Raw genomic sequence first — 13137 nt, forward strand, 5'->3', positions numbered from 1 at the left:
TCAGCACTATTACATTATCCTCAACTTTTTTACTACGTTGCTCAGAGTATAACATGATCTTTCAGCAAGGTATAAATGAAATCTGGGAACACCATCTTTGTAGTCTTTTTTTTTTTAAGGTTTCATTGAAGAGTGTTGGGAATTGAGAATTTTCTACCCATAATGACAAAGAGAAAAAAACTGATAAGGAAAGGCATTTCACAATTAAGAGATAAGTCAGAAGCTGAATGCAAAAAGACATACAGCAGCACACTAAACCTGCACTGTCCGAAACAGCAGCCACTAGCCACATTTGTTAAAATTAAATTAAACAAAAAAAAATTCAGTTCCTTGGCTGCACTGGCCACATTTCAAGTGCTTAATAGCACTCGTGTCTGGTGGCTACCACACTGGACAACACAGATTCAGAACATTCCTATCACTGCAGAAAGTTTTAACAGACAAACTCCATTAACGATGATAAAACTAATCACATAAGTGTAACCTCAGAACTTGAGTCTTGAGATACTGATATTCTAGATCAGTGGTTCTCAACTGAGGCAACTTTGTCCCACAAGGGACATCTAGCAATGTCTGGAGACATTTCTGGTTGCCACACTGGGGAGTGCTATTGGCAACTAGCGTATAAAGGGCAGGGACACTGCTAAACATCCTACAATGCACAACCCAGCCCAAAACACCAACAGTGACAAAGCTGAGAAACCCTGCCCCAGGTGAATTTTCTCAAGCTCAAGAATCAGTGAATGAACAATATACTTCCAAGGACAAAAAGGAAACATGCTATTCTCATCCAGTCAGTCATTACACTAGAATTACTTTATTACCCAATATTCTGTGACAATAACTGGAACCAACTTGTTTTGCTAAAAGGATATGACAGTATTTTTTACTCTCTTACGATATCTGTGTAAAAAGTTTGCTTGATACAGTTCATTAAAGGATAAATGCTAAAGGCAGGTGTGTATACAAAGATAATTAAAAAAAGTAATTGTCTTGCTCATTCTAACTGGTGTCTATAAATCTAAAAATAAAAATGACTCACAATTAGGAAGCAAAAAATATGGTCATCTTCTGTTCATCAATATTATATGCCATTGGGACCTCCCTGGTGGCGCAGTGGTTAAGAATCCGCCTACCAATGCAGGGAACATGGGTTCGAGCCCTGGTCCGGGAAGATCCCACATGCCACGGAGCAACTGAGCCTGTGCACCACAACTACTCAGCCTACGCTCTAGAGCCCGCGAGCCACAACTACTGAGCCCATGTGCCACAACTACTGAGCCCACGCGCCTAGAGCCCGTGCTCCCCAACAAGAGAAGGCACTGCAATGAGAAGCCCGCGCACCGCAACAAAGAGTAGCCCCCACTTGCTGCAACTAGAGAAAGCCCGCGCGCAGCAACGAAGACCCAACACAGACAGACATACGTACATAAATAAATAAAATATTAAATGCCATCAATGTTTTCAAAAGTATTGTTTTGATGATTCTAAAGCAGGAAAAAGAATCAGAATAATCAGCGAAAATGTATTAAAGATTCATCTGATGTCTAGAATCAGTACTACATTTTGAGGGTGAGAATGTAACAACCAGGAGTAGAGACAGGACCCATGAAGAGTATTTGAAACCTGGACTCAATATTTACAGAGCAGAAGATGAACGCAAAGAGATACAGTCACACTCCAGACTCGCGCAGCCCAATATGGCAGTCCCTACCCCCACTGACTATGTAAATTAATTAAAGTAAAAAATTCAGTTCCTCCTCTGCACAAGGCACGTTTCAAGAGCTCAACATCTACATGTGGCTACTGGCCACCACACTGGAGAGTGCAGATATAGAAGACGCTACTCTTGAAGAAATTTAATTAATTCAACAAATATTTACAGAGTGCTTACTATAAGGTTACCTAGATTCATATGATTTGATGCGATGTTATGTGATAGATTAATGTACAAAATAACTGCTATCACTTATAGAGCACTTATTATGTATGAGGCACTATTCTAAACACTTTCCTTTTAATGTAAATGAAATCATTTAATCTACACATTAACTCCCTGGAAATAATTATTTTCCTAGTTTAGAGAAGAAGAAACAGACGCATAGAGGTTAAGTGACTTGCCAAATGTCACACAGCTAGTCACGGGGTGGAGTCAAGAGGAATGCAAACAGTCTGGCTCCAGACTCTCTATGTTCTACTGCTGCTCAATTCCTAAATGTCAACACTGCTCCATGTGTGCTGCCTAGTCTAGCAATAGGGTGATTTTTCTAACATCTTATCTGATTAGGTCACTATCATACTACTGTTGTTTTCTAATTAGTTCTCTAATTCCTGCCACAAATCCACAAAATATAGATAGACCAGCAAGATTGGGGTCAAATAATTTTATATTAAAACATGGATATATTATGGACTAGAATAAAATTTCTATTAACCTTTTCTGAAATATTTTATTTATTTGGCTGTGCCAGGTCTTAGTTGCATAGTTGCAGCACGTGGGATCTAGTTCCCTGACTATGGATCGAACCCGGGCCCCCTGCATTGGGAGCGTGGTGTCTTAACCACTGGACCACCAGTGAAGTCCCTCTATTAACTTTTTAAGATAAAAATTGAGAAATTTTAGCTTATACAAGCTGTTTTGGTGTACTCCCTAGCTCCCGCCAAATATATATTCACTCTCTTTTTACCATAAGAGTCACCTTAGCAGTAAAACAAATTTTAAGAATATTAATATATTCCCTTCCACCCTGGCTTTGTTCAGAGTCTCATCATCTCTTTGCAGAACAACTTAACAGCCTCCTAACTGGTCTTCCACCTCACAAATTGCTTCCCTCAGATGAGATTTTCACACTGCTGTCAGAGTGAAACCAAAGAACTGACATGTCACACTACAGGGTGAGTCCAAGCTAATTATTGTGCAAATAAGACCTTACATAGCCCAGCCCCTGCCTATTTCTCTAGGCTCATCTCCCTTCCCCCTTTATTCATTTCTTTCATTCAACAAATATTACCAAGCAACTACTATGTGCAAACAAGGTCCCTAAACTAACACATATTAGTATCTAGCTAGGGAGACCAACATTCATTAATTAACCACACAAATAAATGTAAAATTCCAGATGGGGCAGGTGTTATCTAAGTATAGGACAGGTGAGTCTCACCTTTCTGAGAAGCTAAGGCAGGCTTTCCTGAGAAAGCGACTATGGGGAGACCTGAAGGATCAGGTGAGAGAGAGAAAGAGCGTTTTAGGCAGAGGGAACAGTGTATGAAAGGTTCTGTGACAGGACCAAGGACAGGAGAGGGAAGGATGGAGAAAGAACTAGTGTGGCTGATGCAGAAAAAAAGATGGGAGAAGGGTCCTCAGAAGCTGGAAATATGGGCTTCCCTGGTGGCGCAGTGGTTGAGAATCCGCCTGCCAATGCAGGGGTCACAGGTTCCATCCCTGCTCCGGGAAGATCCCACATGCCACGGAGCAACTAAGCCCGTGTGCCACAACTACTGAGCCTGCGCTCTAAGAGCCCTCAAGCCACAACTACTGAGCCCGCACTCCTAGAGCCCGTGCCCTGCAACAAGAGAAGCCACCACAATGAGAAGCCCGCGCGCTGCAACGAAGAGTAGCCCCCGCTCGCCGCAACTGGAGAAAACCCGCGCACAGCAGCAAAGACCCAACACAGCCAAAAATAAATAAATAAAATAAATTTAAAAAAAAAAAGGAAGAAGCTGGAAAGATAAAAACTTATCCAAAGCCTCACAAAGGGAAAGCAGTAATAAAACTTCAGTTCAAACCTGGGTAATCTGTCTCTGGAACCCTTCCCTTACAGCATATCTCCATGCACAAATTACGAACAAATGTCCACTATGTGCCAGGCAATGTGCTAGATGCTTCAGACACAACAGTGAGTCACTGATAAACAAAAACAAACAGAATCCATGTTCCCAAGGAGCTTACAATCCAGCAGAGAAGTCAATCATATAATCAAATAAGCAGCAGAAAACTGTGGATGCCATCAATGTTACTAAAGCAAATGGCGCCATGGGAAGAGAATTTAACCTAGTTCAGAGCGGTCAGACTTTCCTGTCAAAGCAAACACCTACACTGAGATCTGAACAATTAAATGTCAACTAGGCAAAAGAGGGAGAAGGGTGTTCTAAGCCGAGGGAATCCATGTGTGTAAGGTTCAGGAAGGAGAGAGCAGATCCAACATGTGGACGGATGCCCAGTCTGCGCAGCCCAAGGCCAGCTTCCTCAATGTGTGACCGGGGCAGTAGCATGGGGCCCAACTCTCCGCAGGGCCCCATGCTTAATGCAATACCCTGCGCTCGCCATCCTGAAATTCTTAATCATTTTATCTCTGAACCTGTGTTTTGTAAGCGAAGCCCAATGGGACAATGGAGCGTGCATGGGAGTAGTGAGGACAGGATGGTGGCTAGGCACACGTGCACGTGTCTCGAGGCAGCCTGGGGCACCGGGTCAAGGTGGCTAGGGTGGGAGCTGGGCCCCAGCAGGCAGCAGCACCCGGACCCATGGCGAGGCCAGCTTGCATCTCCCTCCCCAGAGCCCATCCCTGAGGTACCTGCACAGACATTAACTCTCCAGCCTGAGCACTGTGACAGGAAGTCAGTAAACTTTCTCAGTAAACTACAAAACAAAAATGTACACACGGACACCACAATAAAGCATTTCAGGGAGTTATCAGAATTTTTCAAAAAGTTTGATTCTTCTCTCTGGAGACTTCCCTAGTGGCGCAGTGGTTAAGACTCTGTGCTCCCAATTCAGGGGGCCCGGGTTCAACCCCTAGTCAGGGAACTAGATCCCACATGCCACAACTAAGGAGCTGGCAAGATGCAACTAAGGAGCCCACCTGCCGCAACTAAGACCCAGTGCAACCAAATAATAAACAAATATTTTTTAAAAAGAATCTCTGATTTTCAAACTGCTACAGCAAAGCAAACATCTACAGGTTTAGAAATAGAAATTAAATTCAGAGATTGTCACACTCAATGGAGAAGAATGCTATTTTAACATAAAGCTCTGTATGAACCATTTATTAATGAGGAAGACAATTTTACTTTTTTCCTACAATTGAAGATACAACCACAGGATACATAAATGGGCGTTTTTAATTACATACAAATCATTAAGCTACTTGTGGTTTCTTGTATAACCTCTGCAAGTAACAATAACTGTCACAGGAACATTAAAATATTCATAAATTTACACCTAAAATTAAATTCAAACTCACATGAAACTGATTTATGTGAAGAGTTCAATCTTTTTAGAAAAAATGTTCTGCAAGAATCATGAGCTGTAAATGTACTACAATTTACACTTGTAAATAATTATCATCTTCCCTCTGAATCCACAGGTTCCACATCTGAGGATTCAACCAACTACAGATGGAAAATATTTGGGGAAAAAATTCCAGAAAGTTCCAAAAAGCAAAACTTAAATTTGGGACTTCCCTCGAGGTCCAGTGGTTAAGATTCCACACTTCCACTGCAGGGGGCACGGGTCTGATCCCTGGTCAGGGAACTAAGACCCCGCATGCCATGCGGCACAGCCAAAAAATTAAAAAACAAACAAAAAAAACTATCACATATTAGACCCACATTTCTTGAAAGTTCCATAATATTCCACTATACAGAGTACCACGTTTTATTTACCACAATTTCTTCCAAGTAGACATGCACACTGTTTCAGTTCTTTGCTACAGCAAGGTATATAGACACTACAGTAAGTGCTTTTCCCATATGCAAGTATTTCGGGAGGCTGAGTGAAGGGGCAGAAGTGGAACAGCTGGGTCAGAGGGCATGCAGACTTTCAAGGCTCCTGTAACACACCTCCAGACCATCTCCCAAACGTGCAGCCTGCTATGCGTCCACACACGCTGTCCATCTCCATACATCCACAGCCTGAAATATCGTCTCAATCACAGGTCTGTTTCTGCACTATTCTATTCCAACTTCCCATTCTTTTTCCACGCCAGCACCACAACCCTGCAATTACTGTAGCTTCTGAATACATTTCAATAACGGGTACAAACTCCCCCAAACCCTCCTTTCTTCTTTTTCTTAACGTTTTTTGTTACTGTCATGCAATATTCTTCCAGATAATATATATTTTCTAATTAATCAGTCAAGATTTTCTCCCACCTCAAAAAAGGGTGAGGAGGGAAGAGGGATTTTTACTAATATTACATTCAGTATATAGCCTAATGAGGAAGGAATTGCCACCTTAACCAGATTAACTCTTTGAATTGAGGAACACAACCTTCATTTAATTCAGATCTTCTTTTACATTCTTCAAATAAGCTGTCTAGTTTTTGTCACAAAAATGTTGTATATTTCTTATTAAATAGTGTCCTACAGTTTATTCCTCCAGTTTTTATTCTTAACAGAATGAGATTTTTTTCCATTTTTAGGCTGACCATTGTTGGTATAAAGGAACTCTTACAATTGGTTTATTTGCCTTATATCTGGCCACCTTACCAAACAACTATTGGTTCTAGTAATAGTCTTTTAGTTAATTTCTTTGGATTTCTTCTTTCTGAATATCACCTGCAAATTATGATCTTTTTACTTTTCTTTCCGATATTTACTTATTTGGCTGCACTGGGTCTTCGTTGCAGCATGCAGATCTTTAGTTGCGGTAGGCAGAATCTTTTTTTTTCTTTTTTGTAGTTGCAGCATGCAGGATCTTTAGTTACGGCGTGTGAACTCTTAGTTGCAACATGTGGGATCTAGTTCCCTGAAGAGGGATCGAACCCCGGGCCCCTGCATTGGGAGCACGGAGTCTTAGCCACTGGACCACCAGGGAAGTCCCTTATTTCTTTTTCTTATCTTACTGTATCAGCTAGGCCCTCCCCTTCAGAAAGTGTTGAATAATAGTTTTATTAGAACTCCCTCTTTTACTCGTAAGACTATCTCCATTTACTGGTGGTTTCAAATAATTATTTTTATCATATGTTCATCATTTCCTAATTTATTGAATTTTAATCATAAAATGCTGTTAAATTTTATCAGCTGCCTTTAGGTTATCTATGGATGATTTCAAATGTCTTTCTTCTTTGGATCACTGGTTATAGTCCAGGTAGCTGAGTTTGACACAAATCCAACTGCAAAATACAAATTTAATTAAACTGAATTTTAAATAAAAATTTCCCGTTACCTAGTTTTTTGAGAAAAAGAACTGTTAGTGCCAGTCTAATATCTAGCGCCACAGCAGAGATGAAAAGACAAGGTTGAAATAAATAAAATGCTTACACGATACAATCAATCTTTTCAATACGAAAAGTAAACTCTATAAGCAAAATTATTAATTTTATGACGTGCACTATTGATCGCACGCGCACACACATACAAAAAGCATTATACCTTATACATAGAAGGGGCTCAGGAAACACAAAATAAATGCTCAACTAGTCCCCAAACACACTGCACTTGGTTCTCTCAGGCCTTCACACAAATATATCCCTCTACCTGGGACACCCCTATCCAACTGGAGAACTCCAATTTGTCCTTCATGTCTCCGCTTAAGGATCACCTAGGTTTTGAGAAGCCCTCTCTAGGTCCCATCTCAGCCTCAGATAGACGTCCCTCCTCTGTACTCTCACAGAGCAGCAGCATATGCTCCTATTATAACATCACCTAATACTCGCTAATAGTTTTGCCTTTCTTCCCCATTAGACTTTTGTTCTCCTTGAAAACAAGGCCTGTTTCTCCTGTCTCCTCAGCATACACAGCATCGTGCCCAGCACACGTGTACTGCAGAAATGCTGCAGAATACGTAAATCAAACAAGATGGTAGGGATTGCTCTACAGCACATTTTTGCAGACGCTTTTAAAATGTTAACCAAATTCCAAAATAAAAGCCATGAAAACCAATCATGAATCTCTCTCATCGAAGCTGCATTAAGATTTATTAAAATCCACTCCAGCTTTAAAACAAATATATGAAATTACTTTCCTATAAAGTATCAATTAACATATGTGCTCTGCATTATTTTATATTGTCCCTGCACACACTTGTTATGGACAACCCTTTATCCAAGGGAGCCAGGGGAGCAAAACCAAGGAAATTTAAGACAATAAATAAATCACTCTTTGGATTTATGGTTCAAACAAATGCAATATTAATAACAAAAGAATACTAGGTTTCTCCATTATGGTGTCTGTAAAATCCCAACACATCCTTTATTTTATATCTATTCACATAAAGGAGAAAATGGAAATAAACTTCTTTAAAATTCATCCACAATGAAGTCAACAAAGAAAAGTGCAGGAAGATATGGATCACACCACCTCATTTATGTAAAAAAATACATTAGGGACTTCCCTGGTGGCGCAGTGGTTAAGAATCCGCCTGCCACTGCAGGGGACACCTGTTCGAGTCCTGGTCTGGGAAGATCCCACATGCCACAGAGCAACTAAGCCCGTGCACCACAACTACTGAGCCTGCGCTCTAGAGCCCGCAAGCCACAACTACTGAGCCCGTGTACCACAACTACTGAAGCCCGCGCACCTAAAGCCCATGCTCCACAACAAGAGAAGCCGCCGCAATGAGAAGCTCTCACACCGCAAGGAAGAGTAGCCCCTGCTCGCCCCAACTAGAGAAAAGCCTGCGCACAGCAATGAGGACCCAATGCAGCCAAAAATAAATAAATTGATTGATTATTTTAAAAAAGAACATATGTGTGCTCTTATATGCTCAGAGATCTTCAAGATGGATACCCAAGGAACAGTGACCTCTGAAGAGAGGAGATGGGGGCTTAGGGAGCCTTTACTTTCCCCATATACCTTTCTGCACAGCTTGAATTTCTTACTATTCAGAAAGGCATTGATAAGATTTTTTTAAATCAAGGATAATATTTACAGTGTATCATTTATACAGAAAGCACTACATAATGTATATTGTAAAAGCATAGGAAATAAGGTCACAGTATATTCAAACTTAATACAGATTGCTTAGGAAAGGGGACTGAGAGTGGGGAAAGGAGGGAACACTTGTTATTCTGTACATTGTGCGTTGTTGATGTACTTTAAAATAACATGTTCCAGTATTACTGTCATAATTTGTAAATGACATAAAATGTATCAGCAACACCAAATTCTCAGGTCTGTAACTGTAACCTGCTATAAGTTCTTACAGTCACTCTCACTGCTGAGAATGTCAGCACAGAAGTGTGGTCCACTTTACTTACTCTGTATGTATTTAATATCCTCTCAAAAACGCATGGTTAGGTATCTTAAGCAGAAGCCAACAACTGGAATCTTTTTGGAACAGAAAATTTCAAGACCTATTTAAACAACGCTCCATTTGCACACTGTTTTCAGAATACATGGCGTCACGTGCATACTGTTACTAATTTACAAAAGCCCTTCCTCATTCTAGTTTGTTCACCTTCAAATTTATTTTCCAGCAAGTAACCTCACTGTCTTGAATCAGAAGACTAAGCAGTATTCACAAACATGTACAGAAAATACTCCCTATTACTACTTTGGGGGTGGGGGGCGGGGAATCAGGCTTTATGTTGAGACCTACATCTCTAAATCCCATAAACATCTTTTTTACTCTGAAGGTCTAATATACTACTTTATTGGCAGCTTATCCAATAACCTAAAGAGGAAAGAATATAGGTGTTCACAGTGAAGCAACTGCAATAACCAAAAACACATTTTGAAATTTCCCATCAAGCAATAAAATTTAACATTTATAGTATTATAATATGTTGACTTTGAGAAGTAACATGGTTGAGTAAGTAAATTTTAAAAGAGTTCTGAAATGGGAGTCTGGTGATCTAGGTTCTGGATCACTCTTATCACAAATTTGTTCTGTGACCTACCTTTGGCAAGTCACTTCTACATCTTTGAACCTCAGTTTCCCCATCCGTAGAATGGAAGGCAAAACACTTAAACTAGATTTTTTTTTCAGGGTCTCTATTTCCTGAGAGAGGCTGATAAAAGCTATAAACCCTATTACCAAAAATGTTATGTCTGCACCCAAAAACTTACTTACAATTTCCTTCTAATACCCATCGTGAACTCCCTAAGACCTCTGCATGAAAAGATCTCCTGAGATTGTTTTACACACTAAAACTCCAAGCTGATTTTCATGAAAGAAATATATGGACTACCAAATGGAAAAATTAAGCAAACATAATTGTGAAAGACATCACTAATTACTTTGAATCCCAAAACATATTAACAGCTAAAATATACAGCAGTTTTATACAAACAAGATTTCCTCAAGGACTTCCCTGGCGGTCCAGTGGTTAGGATTCCACGCTTCCACTGCAGGGGGCACGGGTTTGATCCCTGGCCAGGGAACTAGGGTCTCACAAGCCGCGTGGCGTGGCCAAAAAAAAAAAAGAAAAAAAAAATTTCCTTAGAGGGATATCCATCCGACCCACAGACCCGATAAATGCTACGATCACCTGTTTTTTTTTTTAATCTTCTAATGCTAAGTAACTGAAGGAGATTTGACAATCTTAGCTATCCTCAAATTAATGAATCTACCTGCTTTCTAGTCCCACTACCCCACAGGCCAAGAACCACAGGCTGATAACAGACAAAGCTGAGCTGGAGTCCCCACTCTGCTACTTGCCTTGAAAATCCAGGTAAATTACTTAGCATCTACACGTTTCAGTCCCTTAGTCCAGAAAATGGAAATGAAAGTAATAACTACCAGAGTCACTGATGATTAAATACGGTAATATATGCAAAGTGCTTGCACAGTGCCTCACACACGGTAAGCACCCAATAAAATGTGAGCTATTATTGTTAATTATAATAAAATGGAATGCAGCTTTCATACTGAGAAATCATGCAGTAAGCGCTACTCTTCCACATTTTTAAATAGTAAGTGGACACTTCCAAAAAGGAATTTCCTTTTTTTTTTTTTTTTCCAGCCGTGCTTCGAGGCTTGTGGGATCCTAGTTCCCTGACCAGGGATGGAACTCGGGCCCCCTGCAGTGGAAGCATGGAGTCCTAACCAATAGACCGCCAGGGAATTCCCAGGAATTTCCAATTTTTAATAACATTTTTTTCAATACTCTTATGGAAAGATTTAAAAGTACGTAAATGGATACCTATACAACACATATGAGAAGTGGTAAGGTAGAGTAGAAAGAGAGCGAGTATTAGAGCCAGACAGATGCGAGTTCTAGACCTAATTCAGCCACTTAGTAATTACATAACCTGGGCCACCTTAAGCTCTCTCTCAACCTTGTAAGGCGGCTGCAAGGATTAACAAAGTGTGTAAAGCATCAAGCACAGCATCTGGCAGGCAATGTGCACTCAATTAACAGTATTTATTCCGATTCTTCTCAGCTACTCCCTTATAGGTGATAAAACTAGCTTTGCCAGGGAAGACAGAAGGTCCTAGCAAGCACAAATGCTAATTAACACTCAGGCCAGGGGGCTTCCCTGGTGGCGCCGTGGTTGAGGGTCCACCTGCCGACGCAGGGGACGCGGGTTCGTGCCCTGGTCCGGGAAGATCCCACATGCCGCGGAGCGGCTGGGCCCGTGAGCCATGGCCGCTGAGCCTGCGCGTCCGGAGCCTGTTCTCAGCAACGGGAGAGGCCACAACAGTGAGGCCCGCGTACCGAAAAAAAAAAAAAAAAAAAAATACTCAGGCCAATGATGAAGGGCACATTTTTACCTTATCGACCTTAGAACTAAAGCAGTGTTTTGGGGGTCACATACTCCTTCCAAAGTCTAATGAAAATGAGGCCTCTAGCTCCTAGAAATTTTTCAGATATTTCAGGAAACGCTGTAAGTCAGAGATTTTAAGAACTTTGTATTTAGGGGGAATAGTAGCTAGTTTTTTCTGGACTTAACTTGGAAGAGTCTGAAAACGTTCTCTAAGTCAGTTTTTGTGACAAAACGATGCACCTAACTTCGCTCATAATGCAGCAAGTAAATCCTGCTTTTAATTAGGCTTCTCAGTTTCATGAGCTAAATTTCATGAGCTACCTGGTGTTGTGTGTGAAAACAAAACTTGAGAAAAGGAACTACAAACTATGCTAGAACTAGTTCAAATATTTTAAACTATGATGCTTGAACACATAACCCAAACACCGAACCAAAAGGGGAAAAAAGGTGCAAAAAGGTAACGAAGCTGGCTACATTCAATTCTTAGAAAGGCTGTGTCAATTCAAGAAATCAAATAAGCCTCTAGCTTCCAAAGAGATCTACAAGCACGGAAGTCATGATTTACAAAAAACAAAACTGAGCCAGCAAATACAGTTTACTGAGTAACTAAATATGGTTTATCCTTACTTCTACTCCCTGCGTGGAAGGCTTCAACTCCTCGAGTAGGTAAATAACCTACTCACTAAATTGCTCTGTTCACTGTACTGTAAGGGGAAGAAAGAAGTCAACGAGGACCGTAGACCCAACTCTTCTCAACGCGCGACCCGCACAGAGCTCAGTACTAGACAAAGTTTTGCCCCAATGACCTTGGTCCCTAAGATTCCCCTCCCTCCCGCCCGCCCGCCCGCCGGTCCTTCCACGTGCGGCCGACTGCGGTTGCCCAGCCGTGGCTGCAGGCCGGAGAAAGCACTCGCGGACCCGAAGGCACGAGAGGAACGAACGCTGCTAACAGCACCGGGGCCGGGCCAGCCCTCGGCCAGCACCCACCCCCCAGCGGCGCGCACAAGCCCCCGACCTCGCGCCCGCCTCTCCCCGACCCCGCGCGGGAGGGCTGGGGCGCAAGAAGCCCTTTTCCTTCGGCTCACCACTCCGCTGCGCGGCGGGGGCGCCGGACACCCAGGGAAGGGACAGTCCGGCCAGGGGCACGGAGGCAGGCGCACAGCCGGAGGGAGAGTCCTGCGCCACGCCAGCCGCCCCCTCCAGCCCCGGGCTCCCGGGAGGCCGCGGCCGGCCGCCAGCCCGGCGGGCGCCAAGGCCGAGCGCAGCAGGGCCGCCGGAGGCAGCAGACGCGGGGCGCGGGGACGCGGCCACTCACCATCAGAACTTTGGCCGCGTTCTCCAGCTGAGCGATCACTTCTGGGGGCCCCAGCGCCGCCGCCATCATGGTCTCTCTTCAATGACGCGCCATGCGCTGCATTCTGGGAGCGGGCGCCCGGCCGGCCAATCGCGCGGCGTCCCGGGCTCGCGCGCTCCCGCCGGAGCCGT

The 13137-nt window shown here is 42.6% G+C and overlaps 1 protein-coding gene across 4 annotated transcripts in view; it reads right to left on the minus strand.

Moving 5' to 3' along the window:
• XPO4 (exportin 4) overlaps positions 1-13091 on the minus strand; it is a 99034-nt gene extending 85943 nt beyond the window's left edge. For all 4 annotated transcript variants that reach the window (XM_073794930.1, XM_073794932.1, XM_073794927.1 and 1 more), the window contains exon 1: positions 12968-13091. In XM_073794930.1, coding sequence (XP_073651031.1) covers positions 12968-13036 — 69 coding nt within the window. In that variant the 5' untranslated portion in view covers positions 13037-13091. The remainder of the gene's footprint in view (positions 1-12967) is intronic.
• Between the last annotated feature and the right edge of the window lie 46 nt (positions 13092-13137).

This window comes from Tursiops truncatus, chromosome 18 (assembly GCF_011762595.2).
Source record: "Tursiops truncatus isolate mTurTru1 chromosome 18, mTurTru1.mat.Y, whole genome shotgun sequence".
In the NCBI taxonomy this organism is placed as follows: Eukaryota; Metazoa; Chordata; class Mammalia; order Artiodactyla; family Delphinidae; genus Tursiops; species Tursiops truncatus.